General features: G+C 57.5%; 9 protein-coding genes across 9 annotated transcripts; all 9 read right to left on the reverse strand.

Annotated features, from left to right (window-relative positions):
• Positions 1–3,141: 3,141 nt before the first annotated feature.
• Positions 3,142–5,019, reverse strand: LSCM1_04469 (uncharacterized protein; the record flags this gene model as incomplete). The annotated part of the gene is made up of 1 exon (XM_067321976.1): positions 3,142–5,019. The coding sequence occupies one exon, from the start codon at positions 5,017–5,019 to the stop codon at positions 3,142–3,144; it is 1,878 nt and encodes a 625-aa protein (XP_067177071.1).
• Positions 5,020–5,704: 685 nt separating this feature from the next.
• On the reverse strand, positions 5,705–7,126 carry LSCM1_04470 (uncharacterized protein; the record flags this gene model as incomplete). The annotated part of the gene is made up of 1 exon (XM_067321977.1): positions 5,705–7,126. The coding sequence occupies one exon, from the start codon at positions 7,124–7,126 to the stop codon at positions 5,705–5,707; it is 1,422 nt and encodes a 473-aa protein (XP_067177072.1).
• A 517-nt stretch (positions 7,127–7,643) lies between these two features.
• Positions 7,644–9,170, reverse strand: LSCM1_04471 (uncharacterized protein; the record flags this gene model as incomplete). The annotated part of the gene is made up of 1 exon (XM_067321978.1): positions 7,644–9,170. The coding sequence occupies one exon, from the start codon at positions 9,168–9,170 to the stop codon at positions 7,644–7,646; it is 1,527 nt and encodes a 508-aa protein (XP_067177073.1).
• Positions 9,171–11,012: 1,842 nt separating this feature from the next.
• On the reverse strand, positions 11,013–12,017 carry LSCM1_04472 (uncharacterized protein; the record flags this gene model as incomplete). Its single annotated transcript, XM_067321979.1, has 1 exon — positions 11,013–12,017. One exon carries the CDS (start codon positions 12,015–12,017, stop codon positions 11,013–11,015), a length of 1,005 nt encoding a protein of 334 aa, XP_067177074.1.
• Positions 12,018–12,905: 888 nt separating this feature from the next.
• On the reverse strand, positions 12,906–13,748 carry LSCM1_04473 (uncharacterized protein; the record flags this gene model as incomplete). Its single annotated transcript, XM_067321980.1, has 1 exon — positions 12,906–13,748. The coding sequence occupies one exon, from the start codon at positions 13,746–13,748 to the stop codon at positions 12,906–12,908; it is 843 nt and encodes a 280-aa protein (XP_067177075.1).
• Positions 13,749–14,267: 519 nt separating this feature from the next.
• LSCM1_04474 (uncharacterized protein) lies at positions 14,268–15,974 on the reverse strand (the record flags this gene model as incomplete). The annotated part of the gene is made up of 1 exon (XM_067321981.1): positions 14,268–15,974. The coding sequence occupies one exon, from the start codon at positions 15,972–15,974 to the stop codon at positions 14,268–14,270; it is 1,707 nt and encodes a 568-aa protein (XP_067177076.1).
• Positions 15,975–18,084: 2,110 nt separating this feature from the next.
• Positions 18,085–18,417, reverse strand: LSCM1_04475 (uncharacterized protein; the record flags this gene model as incomplete). The annotated part of the gene is made up of 1 exon (XM_067321982.1): positions 18,085–18,417. One exon carries the CDS (start codon positions 18,415–18,417, stop codon positions 18,085–18,087), a length of 333 nt encoding a protein of 110 aa, XP_067177077.1.
• Positions 18,418–19,169: 752 nt separating this feature from the next.
• LSCM1_04476 (uncharacterized protein) lies at positions 19,170–22,322 on the reverse strand (the record flags this gene model as incomplete). The annotated part of the gene is made up of 1 exon (XM_067321983.1): positions 19,170–22,322. The coding sequence occupies one exon, from the start codon at positions 22,320–22,322 to the stop codon at positions 19,170–19,172; it is 3,153 nt and encodes a 1,050-aa protein (XP_067177078.1).
• Positions 22,323–24,088: 1,766 nt separating this feature from the next.
• Positions 24,089–25,282, reverse strand: LSCM1_04477 (uncharacterized protein; the record flags this gene model as incomplete). Its single annotated transcript, XM_067321984.1, has 1 exon — positions 24,089–25,282. One exon carries the CDS (start codon positions 25,280–25,282, stop codon positions 24,089–24,091), a length of 1,194 nt encoding a protein of 397 aa, XP_067177079.1.
• Between the last annotated feature and the right edge of the window lie 205 nt (positions 25,283–25,487).

The following is a 25,487-nucleotide window of genomic DNA, read 5'->3' on the forward strand; positions in this document are numbered from 1 at the left end:
GCATAGAGGCGTGCAAGATGGCGTGTGAAGTAGAGCAGCAATACTCACCCTGCGGGCTCTTCCCAGCAGCCTCCATATCATGTGGGAGCATCGGCATCGTCACGGACGCCTACAAGAACATCCCACATCCGTGAGAGGTTGCCCGTGCCATAGCGCGAACGCTTGCGTCTCCGCTGAGACAGGGAGCTGTTTTCTCCTCGCTGGCGTCCATCCTCCGCTTTGATGGGGGCTTCGTGCCTTTGCCGTGTCTCCCCTACTTGTGAAATGACGAGGAAGGCATGGGGCCGGTGCACACCATCTGTGCACGAGCGGATCGCGCACAGGGCTCAGGAGGAGGGGGAAAACGTGTGAATCAGATGCGCAGACACGCAAGTCATCGCAGGTCTTTGTGTTCATCACGAGAGAGAGAGAGAACAGGTCCTCGTTGCGCTACTGCGTGTTTCTTCTCTTCTTTTTCAGAATGCAGCGCGACACTTTATTCTCCCCGTCTACGGGAGCGAAGGGACTTGTGAAGATTGTGCGCAGCATACACCGCATGACAAAGAACACGCAAGCACCGTAGGGCATACACACATGCCCGCGCGCGAGCAAGTCAACATGGGTGAAGAACAGGATGGAGAGGGAGGGAGAAAATGCAACAGGCGGCGGTAAGGGTGCGCATGAGTGACTGAGACAGGCGAACAGAAAAACATCGCAGTCAGGGGAATCAAATGAACTGCAGCCCACGGCGCCGGCCACCCCTTCTTAGGAAGACGGCATCAGTAGAAACGCTCCAGTGTGGTAACGCGACTGAGCGCGCTGGTATCCTTTCGAGGCGGAGCGGGAGGGGAAAGCGTGCGCCAAGCTCGCGCGGCGGGCGGCAACGCAGCCCCAGTGCACGCATCCAGGACTGGGGGTGACGGCACACGGTCCTTGACGGCAGCAGCGCCTACGGTGCTCGGTGGTGAGGATGGCGACAGCTCTCCTTCAGCCACGGCATCTCGTGCTGTACGTGGGGTCTTTGCTGGTGTCGCAGAAAGTGAAGTTGTGGTGTCTGCTGTATGCGTGGTCACCGCTTGAGCTATGGGAAATGAGAGGATCCCCGCAGACGCAACAGCAACAAGCTCCATGGGTGCGGCTGCGCTGCCTGGGAGATCGGTGCCCGACGAAAGTGGCGGCGTTGCTGTGCATCGCGGAGCGCTCTCTTGAAGAGGATGTGGGGCGGAAGGTCTAGTAGCGGAGTCGCTGTCCTTCGGTGCAGGCACCGTCGAAGCAGACTCGCAACTCTCTAGTATGTCTGCCAATGACGTGGATGCGGCTGCTGGCAACGCAAGAGGACAAGCGACGGCATCTTTCGTCGCAGTGTCCTGCGCCGCGGTTGATCCTTGCGTCTCCACCGCAAGAAAGGACTGTGGTCCTGTAAGCGAGGGAGACGGCGCAGAGCCTCTGTCGCCGGAGGTTGCCTCTTCAGGGGCAGAAGGCTGGGGCACATACGTGTCCGTATGATCCACTGCAGTGTGTACCCCTGTCTCATGCTTTGCTGTTTTCGGGACCGACCCTGCAGCGGAGACTTCAGTCGCCGTCTCCCCGCTTAGTGGCGGCGATGCGCCGCAGCTTTGGGGCAAGAAAAAAGTGCTGTCGCAGCATGGCGACGACTCCGCGTCCCCCATCCTCGCACTCGCCTCGTTCTCTGTTGTCGCCAAGACGCCGCTGCCCTGTGTCGCTAGAGTAGCCGCCCTGATATCGCCATGAGAAAACCAGCCGTTACATGTCAATGCTGACGCCGCAGCCGATCTCGAGTATACTGAGGAGGTGCAAAGGCTTGGCTTTGTTGGCCGCACCCCTGGCGACAAGGAAGTGGGCACAAAGCGGCTACGCAAGCCCGAAAATGCTGTGCACACGGTCGGGGGCGTGAAATCAGACGGGCGTGCGGACGTCATCTGCCTAAGCGAGGTGCGTGTGGTGTTGCCGTTTGTGCCGCCCGTCTCGGTCATCTCACCTCTGCTAACACACGCAGTAGCGGTGGTAATGCCAGGATTGCGCATGCTATACGCCATCTCCGAGCCACGAGAGGTGGAAGAAGGCGCTGAGGTCACCAACGACGCATGACTGGTGGGCTGCGCACAGGCCCCAGAAAAGATCCCTCTAGAAGAACAGCTAGTGGGGGCTGAGACCGGCGAAGCCACTGGCGCTCCTGCTGTTGGCGCAGTTCCACATGAGGACGTGCCAATGGCCACTGGGTGAGAAAGGGCTGACGGTGCGGGAATGGAGGGGGATGGATGAGAGGGGTCACGCTTCATGCCCTTGTCTGAGGTGTCGATCGTAGTACGAGTCTTCTTGGCAGTTGGGTAAGCCGCGCCTTCAAGCCACAACTGCTCGTCGACAGCTGCAATCGCTTTCTCAATATCCTCCAAGGACACGCCAAGCGTATCCTCAGTAAGCTTGAGGAGCTCATTTAAGCAAGTCATTCGTTATACAGCTAGAGAGCGGGGGGTGCGGTTATCACGAGACAGCGTGCGTATGTATGTGCGTCGAAAGCGAAGGAGAAAGCTAGAGAGTGGTGTGAGGACGGGAAGGAGAAAAAAAGACAGAGGGATGAGTTATGTTTGTGCGTGCGTGTGCGTGGACGTGGAGAACCAAAACGAAATGAGGGGCAACGCTGGAGGGAAGGAGCCGGCAGTGCCTACCGGTAGATACTTTCCGACTTCACCCCCACCCCCCACACACACATTGCTTTTTTTTTCCCTGCGAGCATCATAACACGCTCGCCAGATTTGTGTGTTGGCGCGTGCATATCAAGGTATGTGAGAGGAAAAAAGAAGTCGCAACCGACAGCGTTTCGCAGATGCTCTCACCTCTGAATTCGTTCTTGAACTTGTTAACCTGCTTTTGTTTCCCGTTGTGGCTGTCAATGTCTCGTGTGAAAATGGTTTTGGGCCTCGCCGCCACCCCCGCGCGTTGCCTTTCCAGAATGAAATGGGAAGGACGCGCGGCTGGGGAAGGGGGCCGAAAGGGCCTTGGTAGAAAAATGGGCGTGAAAGTCGTAAGGGGACAAAGGATATGGCCGAAGAGGCGCCGACAAGAGCGACGGAAAAACTACGGTGCTCCTTCGCAGAGACGCAAGCACTCTCCCGTACACACACACACACACCTCGTCAGCCATCACGCGCTTCCTAAAAACACGAGTATCGCGTGGTCTTCGGGCGTAAAGCTGGAGAAGACGTAATGCTGCTGTTCGAACTCCTTGCCGTACAGAGAAGAGAGGTGAGCGCGCTTCGTGATCGAAGAGCTCGTCGCTGACTGCCGTTCAGCTGCGGCCACCTCACTACCGGTAGCATCGCGACTGGAAGCCGAAGGCGGTGCGCTGCTATAGAGCGGAGAGGGCGACGCACTGATGCGAAGAGAGCTGCGCCAGCCGACTCCAAAGGAGAAGGAACGCTGCCCCGTCAGCGGAAAGGCACTCACGGGTAGCGGCGACTTTGTCAGTGGCACCTGCGGAGCGCTAGCACCTGGGGTCAGTGGCGTGCTGTTTGCCTCCACCTCCTGTTTCGAGAAGAGCTGTCCGTAAACACGCCCGCGCACCACATACTCGCTTACCAGCTGATGCAGCTGGGTCGTGAGGAGCTGGAGTGCCAACACACTAATGGTGCTTTTCTCGCGTGCGCGTGCAGTGTACGGCTGGAGAAGGGTAAGTATTCGGTTTTCCAGAGTTGTCGGCTCGACGGCCGTCTCATTTTCAACGGCCTGCCGCTCACGTCGCTGAGCAGCACGACGCAGCTGGTCGCAATCCTGTATGGAACAAATGCGCTGACTGCCCACACGCACGTGCACGATTCCGTCCGCCTCCATGTCGAAGAGATTTATAATATCTGGTGAGGTGTGCACCACATCAGCATCGGGGGACGATACGAAGACGTACTTCAAGAGCGAACGCTGCGAAAAAGTCAAGAGTCGACTCTCGTAGGGCATGCGGTATGTCTCAGAGCCGAGGTGCATTTTCACCAAAGTCGGAGGAAGGGTGTATGCCAACGCCATGGCAAGACTGGCGCAGTCTCGGGCGTCCTCCCCGGTAACAAGAATCTGGTTCCCACTAAAAAGAGCCCGCAGAAGGGTGTGCGCCGCAGTCTCTGGCACACTTTCGGAAGCTGTATCAGCGAAAAACTGGAGAAGCCACAGCGGTAGCGGCTTCACCACAATTTCTGTATCGACAAAAACTAGCTGCCTCGAAAAGTGCGGCAATACAACATCATCATCTAGGTGTGCGGCGTCGGTGTGCACTCGGTCAATATAAGACTGGGCAAACGGCAGTCCATCCTCCAAGATCCGCTCTGCGCCACGCTGGGCAGCATTCTTATCATGAAGCGACAAAGGAAGCGGTTGCGACAGCGCTTGAGGGAAGAGGAGTTCAAATAGGCAATGCATCTCCTCCATCACAGCTTCTCGTGCGGCTATGGACGTCGAGCCACTGCCTGCATCCGCGGCAGGAGCAGAAAGGAGCTCTGTGAGCGAGCGGAGCGGTTTCCTGCGCGATTCCTCACGTAGCTGCTCTAGGTTTGCCATAGTAGAATACTCCTGCTGATATCGAGCAGTCGCACGTTGCGTCCACCGCCTCAGGAGCACCTCGACAAAGCAGCTGAGATACTCCCATCGCGCCACTAACTCGTGATATGATGGATGCAGAAAGAGAAGGCAAAACCGACGCTTCTCCCCGCGTGCGACGATGTCAGGCATGCTGAAAACAAAGCTGCCGACGCATGGGCACCCGCTTTCTTGGTACAACAGGCGCTCCTCTCGACTTTCGTTTGATGTGAGCACGTGAGCTGCTACGGAGTTGAGGTAGTCTTTGCACTCACGATGTAGTAGACCGCTCGCGACATGCTTACCCAGCAGCGTTCTTCCTTCGATAAAGCACAATAGCTGACGCACGGTCGAGTTGTTCTTGGCGGCCCGGTTGAAGTCAAAGTACTCAAACGCGTACGTCACCTTGGGTCCGTCAAGGGCGTCAAACTCGCCAATAAAAGCAGCGGGGGTATCTGACATTGCGAAGAGCGCCTAGTTCTCGGTTGAGCAATGCATTAGGGATAAAAAGCGTTTGAAAAAGGAAGCGAGTCCCGTTTTCAGAACACGGAGGAGCAACAGCACTAGTAAATACAAGTGAAAGAGTAGCAGGTGGAAAAAAGAGTGTGGCGACGTATATATATATATATATAAGCAGCAACGCTTCAGTGTTGATCGGCTTCCCTGCGTGTTGTGTTAAAAGCTCACAACACCACGCACAAATATCTCTGCTACCATGACCCCAGGGGCCAAGAACACACCTGCGATAAGATGATGCAATATATATATATATAGTACACTATTGCTGCAATCAGGCGAGGAGAAAGGATGAGAAAAGTACGGAGTAAAAGTTAAAACATTGAAAGAAAAGAAAGCACGATTTATGTAGAGAAACACCGCGGACCACATAGCATCTAAATTGACAGGAGCAAGCTGCTCCTCCTCCGCCTCGCCATGTCTTCTTGGACGATAGCGGTCACCTTGCGCCACATAACGGCATTCATAGCAGCAGCACAGCCGACATTTTTTTCTGTGCCTTTCCTTCAAGAGCCCCATTGAGGTAGCTTTTTTTTGTCGCGAGCAGTGAAAGACTGTTTCGTTGGGAATACTGTGCGAAATAGGTATGTGAACAAATGCGATACTGAAACCTCAGCGGCAGCTTCTTCCCCTAAAACGATAAATTAGATGACCACACTAGACCAAATCGAAACCGATCGAACAAACTTTTTCGGCCATTGCGGCAAACAACGTTACCCTGCTTATCAATCCCAACCGGGATAGACATGTTCAGCTCGAACCGCCCACTTGGCGCGACGCCGAAAATGGGAATCCGTGTTATGACAACTCCAGCGCCAACAGAGCATGCGCAGTGGCGAAGCCAACGATAGTAATCCTTGGCTGCATCAAAGGAATCGATCATACGGACGTTGCCTGCGTTCGCAAAAAGATGCATCGAAGCGATCCCATTGTTCGGGAAGAAAAGAAAGGGAAAGTTTAAGCTTAGCGATGTGGCCCACAGAGCATTGCCGCCGGTTGCTGCAAAGCGGCTAGCATTGCCGCCCCAGTCCAATGTAGAGGGCCCCACTGACTTGAATCCGCGAACGTGACAGTTAGATAGAAATAGTCTATCGTTGAGAGGGATACGATTTCCTAAAAAGGGATAAATGCCAGCGAGCTTTGAGCTTAACTGCAGAGTGAAAAAGGGCCCGAGCGGGATGTACTTTGATCCCTGAAATTCACTTTTCATAAACGAAAAGTCACCACCGACTGGGCCACCAGCGAGCTCGTTGCAAAAGTTGACCTGACTTCCATAAATAGGGAGCGGATACATATTATACAGGAACGGGTTGGCGTGGTGCGCTACGTCTGTGATAGTAAACTGGTGCCGAATGTAACCTTTATCCGTCGCGGAAAAATCGACTGCGTCTTCTACGGGAATGTGTTTCATGTGCTTTGTTAATAAAGTTCTTCGTTGAAACCCGATAGTTATTTCGGACGCAAGTTTGTCTTTTTGACTTATAGCTGTCGCCCTCACCTCCTCTACGCGTTCAGCGTTGGCCAAGTGGTAGGTTTTATTTTCGGTTTTCCTCCCTACGTAGTACTCAGCACTGTGACCAATAAAGGGGACGTTGGAAAGAAAAGAAAAAGATATCGAATGCACTCGGGATGCTGGGGGAATGTAGTTGCCTTTGACGGAGTAACGGCCGCCCAATATGTTTTCAAGGGCTACTGTGATTTCCGGAATGGAAGTGTCGGTCGTAAAGACGCCGACACTTTTTTTGGGATTCTCCTCGACAACATCTAAACGGACACAGACATCGTTGCGCTCTCCATCGGCTGTTGGCTCGAAATTGTACTGCACATTCCGAAAAATACCTGCGGAAACCCACCGACTTCGGATCTCTGTGACTGCTTCTACGGCCTCTTGCATTGTGCGGCACTGTTTGATTGTTTCTAGATCTTTGGCCACGACACTCGGATGTGTCTTCTCAATGCCGACTAGGCGTACATGGGCGCGAATGGGCATTTTCAATGCTGCTTTGAGGTCATCTTCACCAATGGTCACCGTTGGCTGTGATGTCTCCGCCATTTTTTTAAATATCTTTTGCGCGTCTGTACGCGTGAAATGTCTCAGGTTTTTTTTATGCGAACTCGATTTTCTAAATCTAACGCAGTCGCAAAAGTGCAATGAGAAGGAATACAGATAGTAGTAGTGAATAGCGGAAATTGCAGAGGACAGATAGAACCAATCTTTTCTCTGATCATGATAGAAACTGAGATTTGTCGGTATAGATGAAAAGCGGCACGCAAAAAGAGACTCATCACGCGCTCAAGCAACCTAGCTCGCATTCGGCAGATAAAGCACCGCGTACGTGTGTTGAAGTATATATATTCGATACGCTTCCATAGAAAAGACCAAAATCACAAACAACTCTTGTTCAGCTACATCACAGCTTTGTCTATTGGTAGACATGACAGAGGCATATTCAATTGCTAATCGTAGAAAGCGGACCGGCACGAAAAAAAAAATGGGTCCATCATTCTGAAGGCATCTGTCAATCAAGCGTTATAAGAACATCCCTTCTACTGAGCAAGAGAAACAGCTTTCAATTTTTGTCCGCGTATGCCCGTCCGTGCTCAAAATTAGGTGGATTCCACTCTCGAACAACAAGTTGCGGGAAAACACCCGGTTTCAAATTAGAGGAGCCTAGAAGCATGTGTAAACACTCTTGAAATCCTTGAGTGATAGCAGGGTAGGCTGCGTGAAGGTTGCGCAAGTCGTATGCAGAGTCGCGGTTGTGGATGGCCAGCGATGCAAGCTCAATAATACTGCTGGCATGGGGACCAACTGCACGCACACCCAGGACTTGCATCTTTTTGTCATTTGTTACAACAAGTTTGATAAAGCCTCTCGTATTGCCCATCGCCAATGCACGCCCTACATATTCGTAGCTGTAACGCGCCATTTTATATCCGATAGACATCTTACGGCACTGCTGCTCATTTAGTCCCACTGCTGCAACTTCTTGATCGAGAAACATGATGGTGGAGAGGTTATCCAGCTTTAGCTTCAATTGTTCCTCAGGATACGGAATGTACATGTGGTCAACACACGCGCGACCCTCGAGTTCAGCTACATTGACGAGAGCCACACGGGCAGAGGTATCTCCACAGGCGTAGATGTGTTTGTATGGCTTGACGCGCAAGAAGTCGTCGCGTGCTATACAATTATTTTCGACTTTGACGCCAAGAGCCTCTAAGTTGAGCTTTGATATCGTCGGTACGCGGCCGATAGAGACTAGAGCACTGTCAGTGAGATGCTCGTGCAGAGAGTTGTCACGCACGTCTCTAAGAATGTAGTGAAACTTTCCGTCCCTTATGCTATTACTCTCCATAGCCGAGTGGTGGTGAAAACAGACGCCTTTTTGTTCCAGAAGTGTTTGCACAAAGAGCGCGATGTCTTCATCTTCCATTGGTAGAATGCGGTCACTTTTTTCGATAACGTTCACTTGTGTTACTCCGAAATTGGCGAAAATCGAAGCGAACTCACACCCAATGACACCTGCGCCAATGATGACGGTACTCTTTGGGAGTGGCTGCATCATGATATCATCGGAGGTGAAGATGACCTTTCCGTCAGCGACTGCGGTAGGGTGCGGCCGAGGATGGGCACCAGTGGCAATGACAAAGTAGTCAGCCTCCACTGTTTCCACTGTGCAGTCTTTTTTCGTCACACCTACCGCGTTCGCCGTTTTAAAAAAACCTGAGCCAGAAAAGAGCTTGATTTCAGCCTTTGCGAGTGCCTCCAGCGTCTGTGCTTCACGCATTTCGGCTGCCTTCGTGATGGCCTTCATCAGCCTTTCGTGTTTTATTTCTGGAAGCTCGCCAACGGATTTCATGAAACGGTGAGACGTATTGCCCATTGTGTAGCGTGCAAACTTTGCCATTTCCCACAACGTTTTGGACTGCAATGCACCATTCCAGAAGTCAGCACCTCCGATGCGGGCCTCCTCTACAATGCAAGCTTTTTTTCCTAGCTCATACGCGCGAACGGCCGCAGCGATACCGGCGGGGCCGCCACCTAACACACACACATCAAACCTTTTGGATGAAGCATAGATCGTGCGCCTCATTACAGCACAGTGTCCGATCGCTTTGAGTATTAAGATGGCTTCAGCTGTGAGTATGGTTATCGAAGCATGGTTGTGAGGGGCAATACATATGAGTAAAAGCGAGACAAAGGGGAAAACTGCCTGTGAAAAATACAGAAATGGCCGTTGCGTTGGAGAGTGGGGGCGAGAAAAACGGAGTTCCTCTAGTAGACAGGGGGCCCCTCACTGTTTCCCAACAGACGCCTCTTGCAGCTTAGCAAAGCTGTCGGCCGCACCATCAGAGGCAGTAAAAATAAACCAGTGTGCTTGAGTGATTCTTGGGTTTCAAGCCTTGCGCTCGCACGGCCCGCGCGCACTACTTTTGCTCCAGCTGTGCCCGGTACCTCTCAGAGCTTCACTGCCTCACCATCTCGCGGTGGAAACACCGAGCCGTCGCCCCCTCATCCGTGGCAGATGCCTGGGCACCTCCAGCGGTGACAGGGTCAGGCGCCCACGGCGCAGGGAGGTCGCAGCGATTTGTCGCATCTCTCTGTGGCTGCGCCGCACCACGCGCGACCAGGTCTGCGACGGGCCACGTGACGTTTGGCGGAGGTGAAACTCGTTTGCCGTATGACGGCAGGGGAGGGGAGAAAGCTGGCTTCCATGAGTAGATGTGGGGGGGGTGGCGGGGTGGCCGTGTTTTTGGCTGGAGGATGCGCCATGGGTAAAGCGAATAGGATGAGTTTCTCGTCGCTGGTTTCTCAGAAAAAGGTCAGAGATGCTGGAGGCGCCGATGCGTCTTTGCTCTCGGTGGGGGGGGTCTTTTTTTTTTGTTGTACCACGATGGGCCCCCTTTGGCATGGGCAAATCAGGGCTTGTCGCCTCCCTTGCGGCAAAGAAGCGTGTCTATCGGCGGGGAAAAAGTGACAGGAGCGGGGTTCGAACCCGCGCCTACGAATAGAAGAGAACTTGAGTCTCCCGCCTTAGACCACTCGGCCATCCTGCCTCTCTTCTGTTCAAGATTTCGAGGCAGCCAATTTCATCTAATGCTGCTCGCAAAAAGTCGTCACCAGCAGGATTCGAACCTGCGCGCGAGATCGCAGTTGATTTCGAGTCAACCCCCGTAACCACTTGGGTATGATGACTGCGATAGGAATTTGCTAGTGGACGTATGGAGTGGAGGATGGAAATGAGTCTGATGTTTTAAAGGGAGGAGCCTGTTCGGCGTGTGGGCCGTATGAACAGGTGGCATCTCTCCTCGAGGTGTCGCCTTTTTTTGTGAGGGGCATGGGCCGCTAAGGAGGACGGCTACTTCGAAAATAAGAACTTGTTACATCCACGGCTAAAGTGGCGGGTGCGGCTATGGGTGGTGGCTGCGGGTGCGCTGGGTAACACTAGCCGCCCCGCGGGCGGAACCCCCCTTCCGCGGCGCCTAGAAGGCCGGGCGCGTTTCGACGCGGTGAGCAAACCAAACGCCGTCGCCGCCGTCGGCCCCTGCTTCCCCTTTTTCCTTTCGGTCTTCAGCCGCGGCGCTGGGCGCAAACGCCATTCGGAGTACTCGCTGCGTGATGGCGGGTGGGGGGGGGGTGAAACAAAAAAAACAGATACAGGGCACTGTGGGATGAACTTGGGTGCGAGGCTTGCCATTGCATATGCGCGTCAGTTCCTTCCGCGCCCGCCGTGCGCGAATACAGTGCTGTGGGCGACGGTCGTGTACGGCAGCCGCACGCTAATGGGTTCCCCCCTGCGCCTGCGCCAAAAAGGGCATGATGAGGCATACTGTATACTTTGTCTTTTCGAAGGAGTACTCCTCCCCCTCTCTCGCATCTAGGCGCGCAATCCAAGCAAAAGGAATCCACACTTCGCAGCTGAGAGCCCCTGAGGTCACCTCCGCCCGCGCTCTGCTGCCGCCTCCGGGCCGCGTAGTCTGCCTTCACCCGCCGTAAACTTGAGCGCGTCATACGGCTTCTCATCAAACTCGAAGGCGGGAGTGATGTCCTTAGAGGCCAGAATCTGGTGCCGGTGCGCCACCTTCTGCAGGTGCTTCAGCTCCTTCTCCACGAGCGACGTCAGTGCATCCGCCTCCTTCGTCTTCTGCTGTAGCAGGAGAAGCACCTTCTTGTACTCAACTTCGGCACGGCAGCTGGCGCTCTGCACGGTCGATTTAAGCTCCTGCTGCCCGCCGCGTACGTCGTCCAGGTCAGCACGAAGTGAGTCGACGTGCTCCTTGAAGCGGAGAAAGTTGCGCTTTGCCCACTCATTCGTAGCATTGGCAGTGGACTGCGTGACGTGCTGCACGCGCTCGTCTAGTTGCATCAACCGCTTCTCGCAGCGCTCCACCGTGCTGGAGCTACTCTGCCGCATGCGTTCCTCCAGCTCCTCGATGCGCTGCTGAATCGCTACCCATTGCTCATCCTGCTTTCCTTTACATGCACTCACTTGTCCCTCGAGGCGCTCCACAACGAGTGGCAACGCCTGCGCCTCAACAGCAGCCTGCATACCCTCCAGCTGCCGCTGCAGCTGAGCTGTGAGCTGCTCCTGCCGCTTTAGCCGTGCGCGCAGCTCTTCGTTCTGGCGCCGCAAGTCCGCTTCCTTCTCCTCCTGAATGCTCTGCGACAGCTTCACAAGGCGCGTCAGATTCATCACCTTCTCATCGGTCGCCTGTACACTGCGTGTAAGCACCTCCAGTCGGTCGCGGTACTCCTGTGCGGCGAGCGTTCCGCCAACGAGGCGGTCCAGCTCTTGACCTAGAGCGCTGGTGACTGGCGCAGCGGCCCGCTGCCCAAGGTAGGGCCGGCCAGTGCCACTTTCCGTCGCCGATCCCTGGGCGCCAGGTTGGAGGCGGCCACCACCACCACCAGCACCACTGTACGAGTCAGCGTATTCCATGGCTGTTACACACGCGCACGCGAGAGCCCACGGGGGTACTGACGATACCGCCGTTGCGACAAGTAAAACCAACAAAGGTGCTCCGCTGATTCGCTCGTATTGCTCCGTGGGCTGGACGAGTAGGACGAGGGGGCGGGGGTGCGTCGGCGGAAAGGATTCCTCTCTCTATGCGTACACCGCGTCTATCATGCGGTATGTGCTTTTGTGTGCTTGTGTGGTCACCGTGCAGGACGGTGTGGCAGACTTACACCCATACCCACACAACACGCGGAAATGTGTGCGCGCACCGGAAGCTACAAGGCGGTGCTGGACCGCGAGCGAAGGAGGAAGGGTTGGCAGGAGAGGGAACCGGAGGGAAGGGCGTAGGCGAAGAGAAGGCCTTACTGTACCTGACGCGGACGAGAGGAAGAAACGAGCGCACATATCGAAGCACTGCCTTTTCGGCCCTCTCATTCAGTTTGCGGGGCCTGACGTGTATGTGTGTGTGGGGGTGGGGTGGGGAGGGGGCGTCTGCCGTGGGGGCGAGAGGGCAACAACAGGATGATTGGCGTGGACTTCACGGCGGGAGGGACAGAACCAACGTGCATGTCAGCCGGCCCCCACCACCCTTCTGAATGGTCAGCGCTTCCCAGGCCATGCGCTTCGATGCATCTTTTGAGCTTCACCCATCAAGGCGCTTCATCGCAGAGCGATCACGCGTACAGGCTTGCTCGAGGGCAGCATCAAATATAGTACAGCCCACCAAGAGAAAAAACGGGGCGAAAACGGCGAGCAACGACATGAGCGACGAGCATCTCCTCTACATGCGTATGACGAAACCTCGCAGGCTGGATAGAAAAGCTCGACCGTCACCACCACTGGCCCGCACGTCGTACGATCGTGGCCATGCTACGCGACGATCGCTACATCGTTGCCCACGCTGTTGTCAGCCTTGAGGCGCACGGTTAGCTGCTTCTTCTGTGCATCCCACGCCGCATCCGCCGCTGTCTTCTGCACCCGGCGTGGCAGCGGGGCCGCCAGGTAGTAGACCCCAGCCACCGAAACCCGCAACTCGTACGCGCCTATGTCTATCGCAATCTCATGCACAGACGTCACTCGAGGCATCTCCACGCGTACCGTGACCCCATCACTCGCGGCGCTCGATGCATCGCGCGTGAAGTCGACACCAAGGTAGACATCCTCAGCAGAGACGTGCTGCTGATAGAGCACCGTGTGCACGGGCTCCTCAAAGGTACCGGCGTCAGAGGGGCGAGGCCGCCAGAGTGTTGCCGCACGTGGCTGCCCATCGACTGGCAGCCCACTCGCCTGCTGCGCTGCCGCGCGCGCTGCCGCCGCCACCGGAGCGGGCCCCTCTCTCCTTTGCTTCATGAGCAGGTCCGCCAGCTCCGCCTGCGTCCATATCTCATCTCCGCTCGGGCGTGCGGGCTGGGCCAACTGTTTTTTTCGCTCTGCCTCCTTGCCGTGTGACGGCTGGGGCAGGCGCAGTTGGTGATCCACCACCGTCGGTGGAAGCGCGATGCCGGCTGGGTTCCCTTGCGGTTGAAGGGAAGCGGTGACAGGCTCACCGGTGGAGACCACCATGGCACTACCGGAAGCATACACCTCGCGGGTGGAGGATGCTGCCTGCTCCTCGAGGCTGAAGCCTGTGGCCTGGCCCTCTGGACGCTTAAAGGCGCGGTTGCTGTCCAGCATCGAGGCCAGGCTCTCCAAATCACTCGCGTCCATCTCCATTTTCTTTATTTCGTCTCCGACTGGGAGGGAGGCATGTATGCGTTTGGGCGAAGCCCGCGTCGAACACAGACGGCGCGGGGCATGAAGCAAGAGAGAGGAGAGGACGAGGGTCAGCGTGAGAAGCAGCCCATCGGCGCGCTGACTTTTTTTTTCGAACAGGTGTGCCGCTAACATTCATATCAGCGCCGCGCAGACCGCTCCCTCCCTCATCCCTCTCGTCCTCTCTGTCGTGAGCGTCGGCCCTCAGCCGCACTGCTCCGCGGCTTCACTGTGAGAAGGGCGTGGAAGCAGAAGCGGGATGGGGGAGGGGGGCGGCGGCGGCGGCGACGGAGCATCTCATTCTTCAGAGGTGAAACCCTTAGATCTACGCACGCATGCTACGGACTCGAGCGTGTGCACATTACGCGTTCGCTGATGCGTATTGCGTTACATTGGCGCTCTTGCAACACTCTGTTGAGGCATGTTGCTCCACTCAGCTTTGCTGTGGCGCAGGCCGGGGAGGGGAGGGTGAAGAAGGCGTCACAGCTTGCTCTGCGGTGAGCCGGAGCCCGTGCTGCCACCGGTTCGCTCTCGCCGCCACTGGTCAATCATCGCATGCACTTCGGGTCGCGCTACAAGTCGAAGCAAAAACTGCTTGGATTGCAAGGCAGTCAACACGTCTGAGCAGATATGTCCGTTGCTGATGTGAATAACGTTAAGCGCCTTGTGATCCGTAAGCGACAGCGGCCAATGCCTTCGCTCTGCCGCGTCCACGTTCCACCACCGTTGCACCACGAGAAGGCTCTTAGCGTCTAGATACTTGGCTGGAATGCAGTCGAGGCGGCGCGGCTCGGTGTAGCAGAGTTGCCGCATGAGCGCCAGGTACGCCTCCTTCACTCCCGCATCGTGGTTCTCCGGGTCCTCGAGTGCGCAGGTGGTGTGGTAGAGCTCCATGAATTGGAGCAGATGCGAGGGCCACCGCAAGACCACCTCCTCGTCGCCTGGCTCATCGGCTTTTTGAAAATGGCTGCGCAGGCTGTGGATGGAGTGCACCTGCTGTGTGTGCTCCAGCATCTCGCGAATGATTGGCTCCATCTTGGCCAGGCACTGTTGAAGCTCCGGGATGCCCATGCCCACCCCACCGAGCAAGTAACCACGCAGATACTCGTGCGGGCGGAAGGACGGGATGCGCCAACGAGCCGGTGCATTGACGGCGGCAGTGCCAGAGCCGCTATTGCTATTGCTGCTGCTGCTGCTGCTGGCGGGCGCAGTGGGTGAGGTTGACGATGGAGCTGCAAGCGTTGCGGGTGCCACGGTGCCCGTCGCTGCGGCGACGACCTGGGAGGCTGAGGAGCGCGGGGAGGCAGTTGTGGTAGCCGAGACTTCCACTGGACCGGCGCTCCCACTCAGGCCGAGGAAGGATGACGACATGGGGGCTTTGCCGGGCTTGCGGGACACTCTGCTCTCGTTCTCCGTCCTCCGCGCCTGCCTCCCGCCCTCGCCCTTGGTGGCAGCCGGGCTGGAGGGTGCGGGAAAGAAGGTGCCGCTGGGCAGCAAGACCTGCTGAGTTGGTATCATGATCACGTAACCGCACTGCGGCCTCAGTGTGTTGATTGGGTTTGGGGCCCGCAAGTAGGTGATGAGGTGCGCATCTATGCTGCGGGAGGCACCAAGCGTCTTTTCAATGAAGAAACGCGCCCCCGGCGATTCGAAGGTGACAGCCAGCGTGCCTTCCTCCACCGCGCGGCAGCTCGCGATCACAGCTCCGAGGCTGTGCCCAGTGTAGGAGACGAACCACGGCTCACTGCCGCCTCCATCCACAGCCTCCAGCTCGCGCCGGACCGCTTTTGAAAACTGCGAGGCCAAGAAGAACTGAATAGTGGGCTGCTCGAAATACATCCAGACTCCCGCGCGAAGACCATGAGCTTCTGAGGTACCACGCTCTGATATGATGCAGTGGTGAGAGCCGCGGTGCACGTAGGCAACGGCAAAGTAGCCCTCCTTGTCGAGGTGCAGGCTCCTGCACTGCAGCAAGACCTCCCAACCCTCGGGCAGGGACACCTGAATCGCTGTCTCTGGCGCTGCAGCGCCGTAAACGTGTGCCGCCAGCGTTGCATACACGCTGTGGGGCGTGAGCTGAAGGAGGTTAACCTCATGCGACTCCAGTCTTGGGCGACTGGCAACTACTTCAAGCAAGAGCGACTTGCCGTCTTCGCGGCCAGCGTACTTGGACGAAAAGAAACCCATCGGGCGCCGCCTAAAATGGTGCTTGCGTGCGCGGCGCGCCTGCGTATAGGTGAGTGTGCGTCTGTGCGCGTGATGTGTGGCACTGCCATGCAGGCAGCTAACGCGCTTCGAACCTATGAGAGGGAGAGCGCTGGGAGAGGTAAGTCGAGTAGAACAGCGGCTGACAGGTCTCCTATTAAAGCGCTGCAGTGCTTCCATCACACGAGCTTGCACACACACTCACGTTTATCGGTGCTCGTGAGCGCATACCCACAGCCACTGAGACAGATAGCCGCTAAGTCGGTGCCGCTGTTGCCGTACTCAGATGCGGCACTTGCACTCCTTCCTGTGGAGCCTTCCCCTCGTTAGGCAGCTCCACTGATTTCTTCTCCGTGCCATCCGCCACGCCACAGATGTTTCCCCTGCACAGTGTGCCTCTCTTTTTTTTCCCTGCCGTCATACGGCAAACGAGTTTCACCTCCGCCAAACGTCACGTGGCCCGTCGCAGACCTGGTCGCGCGTGGTGCGGCGCAGCCACAGAGAGATGCGACAAATCGCTGCGACCTCCCTGCGCCGTGGGCGCCTGACCCTGTCACCGCTGGAGGTGCCCAGGCATCTGCCACGGATGAGGGGGCGACGGCTCGGTGTTTCCACCGCGAGATGGTGAGGCAGTGAAGCTCTGAGAGGTACCGGGCACACGGTAGTGTGCTCTTCCCCTCCCCTGCGTGTGTGTCGGTGATTAGGTGGCAGCGGCGAGCAGCGCAGGAAAAAGAAACGGAGCTGCTGTGGTGAAAATTTCGGGAGAGCGGCCTCGCCGCTACACATCCGCCAGCCCACTCACATGCGCACATAGGAAAGGGAGCTTGAGGTACCCATGACGCAGCGGCCTCCCCGTGCACGCAGGCCAGCGTCACCGCCTCACCGCGTGCGCCCGAGCCCGCAGATGTGTATGCGGCACTTTGCCGACATCCTTTAGAGTGCATTAACGTTGGACGTCAGAGAGAAACAGAAACACGAAATAAAAAGAGCACGAGAGCATCCCCACTTGTCCGCGCGTCGGGCAGGGATGAGACGGCGGTGGCCGGCGGTGACAAATGTGAGGGCTGAGAGGATGCCACAGGCAGGGAGGAAAAGGGGAAGGTATGCCTGTCGAGGAGCAGAAAGGAGGTACGCGACGTGCGCAGAGGGGAAATGTCACCCTCTCGCCTCTCCGTCTTACCCTTTCCCCTCCTTCCCTCCTACACACATGTACACCTTCAAAGCAGCGAACACAGGCCAAACGCGCCCACCACAGAGAGGCGGAGTTAATCGAAAAAAAAAAGAACCCCAAAAGGGAAGACGTTGAAAAGTTAAAGGGCACATGCGCGTGCCGGGCACGGCACAGAGACACCACCCGCACATTTACGTGTATATACAAATTGATACGTCTACATGTATGCCTGCGCCCCGCGACAACCAGCTCACGGGTGGCAGAGGAGAGCTTGCACCCGGTGCCAAGCCATGCACACACAACTCACAGACGAGTAGACAGAGGGAAAACGACAGCAGAGGCCGCGTGGTGCTTCTCCGCTGAGTATTGGAATGCATGCGCACTCGTAGCCGTTGTGCGTGTTAATGGCGGTGCGCACCACCTTAGCCGCTACGCTCCCCCTCTCCGGTCACACACTTTCCTGTTCTTCTCCTGTTTCCTGCTCACCTCTTCAACCGCAGTCGTCCCGTGGCATCGACACCCCTCACAGGCACCGCCACTGCGCGCACACTCACGGAGAGGGGGGGGGGAAGAGGGGAGCGGGAGAGCGGGGGAGGGAGAGGAGCAGACACACACACACGCATACACAGGCTGCAGTGAGCAAAAACACGCCGTCACAGATCGATGTACGGGAAGCCTCATTGATGGATAACAACATGTGCTCGTCTTAGGAATGACGCTGTTTCGTTGAGCTCAAGTGAGGATATCAGGATGTGGGAGGTGTGTGTGTGTGTGGAAGAGAGGGAGACTGTGCCAAGTGCCCCTTTTTTCTTCTCGCACGCCTCTTCCACGCCATCCTCAGGTGGCTGCTTCTTCTGCGACGTGAGCAGTTCCATTTTCTTCCTGCTTCCGTGTGGGGAGTGGAGGTCATCGTTGTCACTATTACCGCCCTTCGCCTTTCTTGCTCTTCTCCTTCTTCAGGCTGCCGTGCACCGCCACCCCTTTTGTCGACCCGCCGTACTTCTCGTGCAGATCCTCAAAGTCGGCCTCGTTGAAGGTTTCATTTGGGTGCCTCGACTCGAAGTGGATGCGCATGGACTTGAGGTCTGGGGCCTGCGCCATGCAGACCTTGCAAAGAAACTTTGCGTGGCCAGCCGCACCGCCTTTGCGATCTGCCAGACCAGCTGAGCCTCCACCCATGTTCGTGGTCGCCAGGTGGTTCTTGCGCGCCGTCTCAGCGGCCGTGTGCTTCGTTGGCTTCGCCTTGCCTCCCATGGTGTTTCTGCGACAAAAAGGATTACGAGGTGGGCAGATATTGAATGTGTATTTATGTGTGCGCGCTGTTGTACTGAGACCAGAGGAAGAGCGGCAGTATAGGGTGTAGAGCGCCTCCACTAAAGGGCAGAGACCTGACCACAGACACCGATCAACTCGTTGCTCCTTTACCGAACTGCCGGAATGTTGCTTGCTCACTTCCTGCCCCCGCTGCGTGAGGTGACGGAGGTCTCGATGAGATGTCGCAGCGATGCGTTGGGTGCCGCGTATAAGCGTGTGCACCAGAGGGAAGGAGGGTGATGCACAACGGAAGAGGAAGAGAAGGGAGGGAGTGGGTCAGGCCGGAATGGTAGCAGGTGCGAGCGCCACCCATACACTGCGAGCCGACTCGCCCTCGAAGATGGCGCTGTACAGCAACGCGCAGTGAACTTCGATTCTCCTCTCACCACCCGAAGCCAATGCGTGGAGAGACGCGAATGGGGTCAGAAGAGGAGCGCTCAAGTGAGTCGAGCCCGCGAGAAGCCAGCGGCTCCATTGCTTTTCCTGTGCTGCTCGTCGCTTCCAGCAGATCGCCGATACACACGCAAACACACACACATACACACATCTGCAGTAAAAGCGGGGAGGACATCGGTGGCGAACGCGGCTAAGCTGAGCCATGCACTTCTTCCTCTTCCAGAGGCAATGGATGCGTCTCTCCACTGCTACCCATGGCCCGCTTGGTCCCTCTTGAGTCATCGAAACTGCATCGTTCAGAACCGCCGCACGGTACCCACGTAATTCATCCACGACTCGAGATCAGCAGCCCCTGGCGAGGGCCATTTCGCTATGGTGGTATCGTTCTGACTGCACCTCGTCACTGTGGCCTCAGCGCTGGCGCGCCGAGACGTGCGCAACAGCTCTGTCGCAGAGATCGCGGATGATGGTAGCAGACACCGCCGTTTCGCAAATCGGGCGAGCACTGGGGTGGTTGACAAGACGGCTGCGCTTGGTATACATAAGAGCTGCTGAGGAGGAGCGTCACGCCGAGTGCCGCCTCCACTCCCCATCTCGGTCGTTGCGGCGCGGCGCCACAGGGCTGGGGGGTATTGCTGGTAGAGCATCGCCCACTTGCGACTGAGTCTGTGCCACACCTCAGGGGAAAGGGACAGAGACGACGCGGTGGTGGCGTCGGTGTGCCTCTGCTGTAGCCGTGTCAGTTGCTCCACTTCTAGCGCAATGTACACCACATCCGCTCTCCGCGCACGGCCGTGGAGCTGGATGGCCCACTTGAGCGCTAAAACCACCCACTTCGCGCGATCTTGCGGTGTGGCGCGCTCGCTGAAGGTGAGCAGGAGAGCGCGATAATAAGACATGAATGAGGGATGCTCGCCTTCCTGCAGGATCAGGAGGAGCTGATAGATGACTCGAGAAGAGAAGACTGAGGAGAGCGGCGTGGGGCGGTGTGCGGAGAGCTCGTGTGGCGACCCGCTCGATGATGCGGGGCCGCCCCAACTTCCATCCAACGGCTCGACCTCATCCCCGTACACGAGCGAAGTGGTCGGGGCGCCTTCTCGCGATGGCGCACGCTCGAGGGTCCGTAGTGTGACGGGCCTCGACGGAGGCCACCTGGTGGCGCGGGGGCTGCCTTGCGCCTTTTCTGCGTCCCCTGAGTCGGTCTCTAACCCGTCTTGCCCTTGGGCTCCTTCTTCCTCCTCCGCGATGTACGGAGCCACGCAGCGCTCCCACTCGGTGCGCCAGTAGACGGAGCGGCGGGCGTGCAGGAGGCGCACAAAAAGTTCCTCCTCCGGCGTTGGTGTGAGTAGCCCGTTTTTGCGCAAGGACTGCAGCACCATGTCGAAGTTTGGAAGTCCGCAGCGGGCGTAGGCGCAGAGGCACTGAAAGATGTCGGTATGCCCAGGGGAGAGGGCCGGTGCTGTATCCCTGAGGCAGAGCTGCAAGCACCACATCGCCAGATCGGCATCGACCTCATCGCTGGCAAGCCGAGCCGCTTCGCGAGCAACAGACAGCGTTGCCAGCGCACTAGCAAGGATGGGCACAGTCGCTTGACGACGGCGAAGAGAGGACAACCAGCTAACAGCTCGCCGGCGCTGACCCGATTGCTGAAGGTACCGAAGGTACCAGGCGAGAAGTGCGTCGAGCTGCGGCAGCGACTGCGCTGAGGGGTTACCAATTGGAGGCAGAGGAGCGGCAATGCGGCAAGCAGCAGCTACCTTCGAAGAGCGCGCCCACTCCTCCAGGCACGCATCCACCCATAGCGTAGCCCACTCCGCAATGTCGTGCTGGCGAGCCACCACGGCGGTGCGTAGCAGCATCAGGAGAGCGGGGACGGTCAGTAGCACAGGAGCGGATGCGGTCGGCTTCGCAGAGGTCGCAGCTCTCGTGGAAATGCAATGATGCTCCTCTCCCGCCCTGCCCTCGACTTCACCATCGTATTGTGGCCGTCGTTGGCAAGCCAAGGGAGTGCTCACCGCTACTTCCTCCTCCTCAAGCCAGTAGCAGAAGGCCTGGGCGTAGACAGACGAGTGCACGGCGGTCCAGTCCCCGCACGCGTCCGTGTAGCGGTAGCTTGCTCTCTGCAGGGACGTGCGGAGAAAGTCTTCGGCGTCGACGGCGTCGATGCGAAGGCGACGCAACGCCGTCAGAGCCAAGTAGCGCCAACGCTCTTGTTCAGAGGCCTCCCCGGGCGTCGTGTGTGATAACGCTGTTGCTGGTGAGGCGACGGCTGCGGCACACGTTGACGCATTTCGTGTCCCTGCGGCGATGCCGTTGAGGCAGTCTGCTGGCGGACCTCCCACATCACGGCTCTGCCGTGAAACCCTTTCGCCTGAGGTGTCGGTGCGGCGGTCAACATCTGCCGCTCTTGATGCTAGGCAACCTCCCCAACCGTGAGAGAGTAGAACACGCACGCACTGCGCATACACATACAGTGTTGTCAGCAAGCTCGAGGAAGCGACAGCGCTCGCCTCGGTCGGCGAAGCGTGTGCGTCTTGGGGCAGACAAAGATGCAGCGTCGTCAGGTCGGCCGCTTGACCAGCGGCGTCGATAATGAAGTCGGGAATGGAGCAAGAATCCCTGAGAACAACAGAGGGCAAGGCCACTTCTGCTAATTCGAGGGCGGCCTTGCTCGGTAGAGACGGCCCGGAGGCGGCAGCCGGCTGTCCGTACCGATCGCCGTCGCTGACGCAGCGCCCAAGAAGTAGTGTGTCCGCGTAGAGTGCACAGCACCGGCTATGCAGGCCGACAGCATACCCAACGCGGCACGCTGCTGTCACGAGACGGTGGCGCTGCTTTTCGTTGAGTGCACGTAGCCGATGGGGGTCCTGCGCTAGACGGTCGAGGACCTCTTGAATCTCGCGCACCGCCGTTGCACTGACGCCGGGGCCGCGCCGAGGGGACGCGCGATGGGGGTCGCGGGCGGCGGTGTCAAGGTCCTCAGCCGCGTTGTCCACGGCTGTGGGCAGGAAAGATGTCGTTAGTCCCGCACTCATCGATGCAGGGCAGAGGAGAGGAATACGGCCGCATAAGAATTCATGCCGCTGCAAAATGGCATACATCTGGTCCACCGTCCAGGCAGGCCTAAGGGGCGCCACCGTTGGCGAAGGGGGGAAGATGAGTGTTCCCGCGGTCGAGGAAGCGGCGGCGCTGGCTGGGGAGTAGGCGCTCGCGTCTTCAGCGGCCACAGATGTCGCCTCTGCGATGACGTCCGTTTCGGTTTGAGCGCCTTGGCGACTATACCCGACTTCGGCGTGGAGTGCGTGCGACGCAGCCCGCTGCGATGCTGCTACAGCACCGGCTACGGCGCCTACAATATGTGCATGTGTAGCCGCGATATAACGCCGTGGAAGGCAAAGCCTGCGAATCAAGCGAAGGCAGGGGGTGTGAAATGACACCAAAAAGTGCATACCTTTTTTCAATAGTTGTGGTTACGTAGCTGCTGTCGCTCGGCTCTCTCTCGTTTTGTGAGTGAGTGGGGTGGATGGGCCGAGAGGGTTGAACAGTGTCAGTCCCTTTTTGCCGTCAGGTGTGTCTTTCCGCGCACGAATGACTCACATGATATCGAGTGTTTGATGAAGAGGAGCTGGATGCGGAGGACAGCGACTCGCTGGCAAGCGTGCACACTCGGCAGCCGACAGCGTGCGGGTGTGAGCGCATGCAGAGGGGCACAAGGACGAACAAGTGTGTGCCCCTCCACCGTACCTTGCCAAGGACGTACAGATATAAGAAGCCAAGAGGGCTTGCCGTACAAGGGGCACTCGTGTCGAAATGTCGGCCAGCGCCGCTTCTGCCGCTCTGAGCAATACAAAAAAACCTGAGTGATGTGCGCAAGTCTCAGAGAGAGAGAGAGACAGAGAGAGAGACAGAGAGCCGAGACGAGCGAAATCAGCTGCCTCTGTGTGCATAGATCCACCGAGGAGACACCTATGCTGAGGAGACCTTGGCGAAATGCGAAGAAGGTTGGGTCGGAGACAGGGAGTTACACGGGCGGTGGTGCGTAGGGGGAGAAGGAGGAGGAGGAGGAGGGGGGGGGGTGTCTTCGCAGAGTCACATGCGCCATATCGTGCTTCAGTTCATCCAAAAAAAAATTCTTCAAGGAAAGCAAAGACTTGGAAACAGTGCTGCTTCCGTGTGTGGAAGAGTTCGCACGTCCATGCCTCTGCGTGCTTTGCTGCCGTAGCGGACGCAGGCAGCGTTTCCCTCTTTCTTTTTTTTCTTCCCCTTTGTTCATCCTTGGTTGCCTTCAACGTGCTCGCTGTGGTGGGAAGAACTCATGGTGGGGACAAACACGCACTCACTAACGCCCAAAACGTAGTTGCCTTCGCTACACATTCTCGTGCGAAAGAGTTCGCGGAGCGCACACGCACACAGACACCCGTCCTCGCCACCCACTTTCTTCCTCCATCTTCTGCACAGGCACGCGTAGGCACGCCCGCTCATGGAGGTGTAGCGTAAAGCCACTGCATAAGATGGGGCAGGAGAAAAGGCAATGGCACCAGCCATGACGGTCACACACACACACACTCCGAAAAGCAGCCCCAGGTGCGGGTGGAGGAAAGAGAAGACAAAAGAGAAAGCCGAGCGTATCGCCCACTGTCCTACGAAAAATACGTGGCGAAAGGGGGAGGGGAGGAGAAGGCGGCAGATGAAGAGAGGGAGCAGTCGGGAGATTCCGTGAGCCGAGGGTTACAAGCAGGAGTCGGAGCGCCGGTGAAAAGGCGCCAAAAAGCGTCAGAGAGAGGAGAGGAGAGGGAGGGGGGGGGAGCGGGAGGGGAGAGAGAGAGCCCATCTCGGGAATGCCTAATCCTCATGATATGACTAAAGTCACTACACGTGCCACCATTGCCGCAAGAGCAGCGAAAAAAAAAGGGAAAGGGAAAGGGGAACTAAACGTGACGGCGGCTAGCGAGCGAAGGAAGCGAACGACATCGCGCGAACAGTAAAAAGAGAAGGCGAAGCGGTGAAGCACCCGGCAAGGAGGAGGTGACACATCCCATACGTATACATCTAGAGACACGTATACATAACACAAGGCGCACCCATCAAGTCTTCGACAGTATCTCTCTCTACATATTTAGAAAGAGGAGTCATATAGGGTGAGAGAGGGCGGAGGCGCGGACAAACCGCGTCCACCTCTCTCCCCCTCCCAACCCCAAACAAGGGGGGCCACCGGCTACAAGTCGTCTTCCTCGTCTCCCATCTCGTATGTGACGTCGTCAGCGTACGTTTTTGGTGTCATGGGTGCCGTGTTGCGCACGCCTCGCACCCCATTCGGTGTGAAGGGCCGCCCTTGGTAGCTCGCCACACGAGGCCCACCAAAGCTTCTGCCTAAACCACGCAGCGCCCCACATGATGAGCCGATGGCTCGCCTTCGTCGCTCCTCGGCTGCCCTGGATTGCTGGCTTGTCCTCGTCTTGCCCACTCTGGCAGCACCAGAAAGGCTGTTCACTGTTCCATGGACATTTTCGCCGCAGCAACCATTGCGATCGCTCTCGGCGGGCTCTGCCACAAAGGGCTTCGCCAATGGGGTCTCCAGCCAATGATGCTCCAGCCGTAGCGGTGCCCGACTCCTTCGACGTGCCTCCTCCTCGTCCTTCCGCAGCTGTGCCCAGTACTCAGGATCTTGGTAGCCCTTGCCACGGGCCTCTACCGCGCGCCAAACGCGATTGTTGCGCTCATGTAGGTAGACAACAAAGGCGAGGCCGGACCACAGGAAGGCGTGCCGCACCACTGCGCGAGCGAAGACGCGGCGCTGCCGCTGCGCTGCTTGGTGAATTTCCTCTGATGTGAAGCCGGTAGTGTACGGGTTGCGGTAGTCTGAGTCGTATGGGCGGTAGAAGTGCCAGGTGGAGAAGTTGGTTTGCCTGCTCCCCTGCCCATAACCGGCGGATGAAGACTTGAAGGCTTGCTGGAACTCCTCGCCAAGACCGTCGCCGTAGGTGCGATAATGTGAACTGGTGCTACCATGCGTTTCCGATGCGCGCTGGTGGCTTCCGTAGTTGTTTGAGTTCGTTCCGGCGTACATGTCATGCCAGTAGGCGCGGTGCGAGCGCATGTCATTGCTCCACTGTGCATGCGGGTGTGCGTAGAAGCCGCTAGCGCCGCCCCCACCACCACCACTCTCGCTGGCAGCCGATGCCTTGCTGCCCTTTTTTCCCGCCCCGCGCTCTTGCAGAAGCGCCTCGTAGGCAGCCTGAAGCCTTCGAAAGCTGTCTGGGTCACCTCCAGCGTCGGGGTGGGCGGCTAGCGCCCTTTCTCGAAACGCCCTCTTGATCTCTGCCGGCGTGCAGGACTGACCATCCTGAAGGCCGAGCACCTGCCGCGCAGAGACGAAATGCTGCCGCAAAGCGCGTCCACGAGCAAGCATGCAGAGACTGTTCAGCAGCGCCGAGTACACGCGTGAAAGTGTATGTGTCGCTTGAGTCGTATGGCTGTGAGAGAGCGACTCCTGTGACGGTGCATGAGAGGACAGACAGACGAACAGCGAAGCGGAGAACAACAACAAAAAACTCTGAAGACCCATCACAGAGCACATGCAGAGAGGGGGAGAGAGAGGTGGGTAGGTAGTGTGC

The sequence above is a fragment of the Leishmania martiniquensis genome, chromosome 29, assembly GCF_017916325.1.
Source record: "Leishmania martiniquensis isolate LSCM1 chromosome 29, whole genome shotgun sequence".
Classification (NCBI taxonomy): Eukaryota; Euglenozoa; class Kinetoplastea; order Trypanosomatida; family Trypanosomatidae; genus Leishmania; species Leishmania martiniquensis.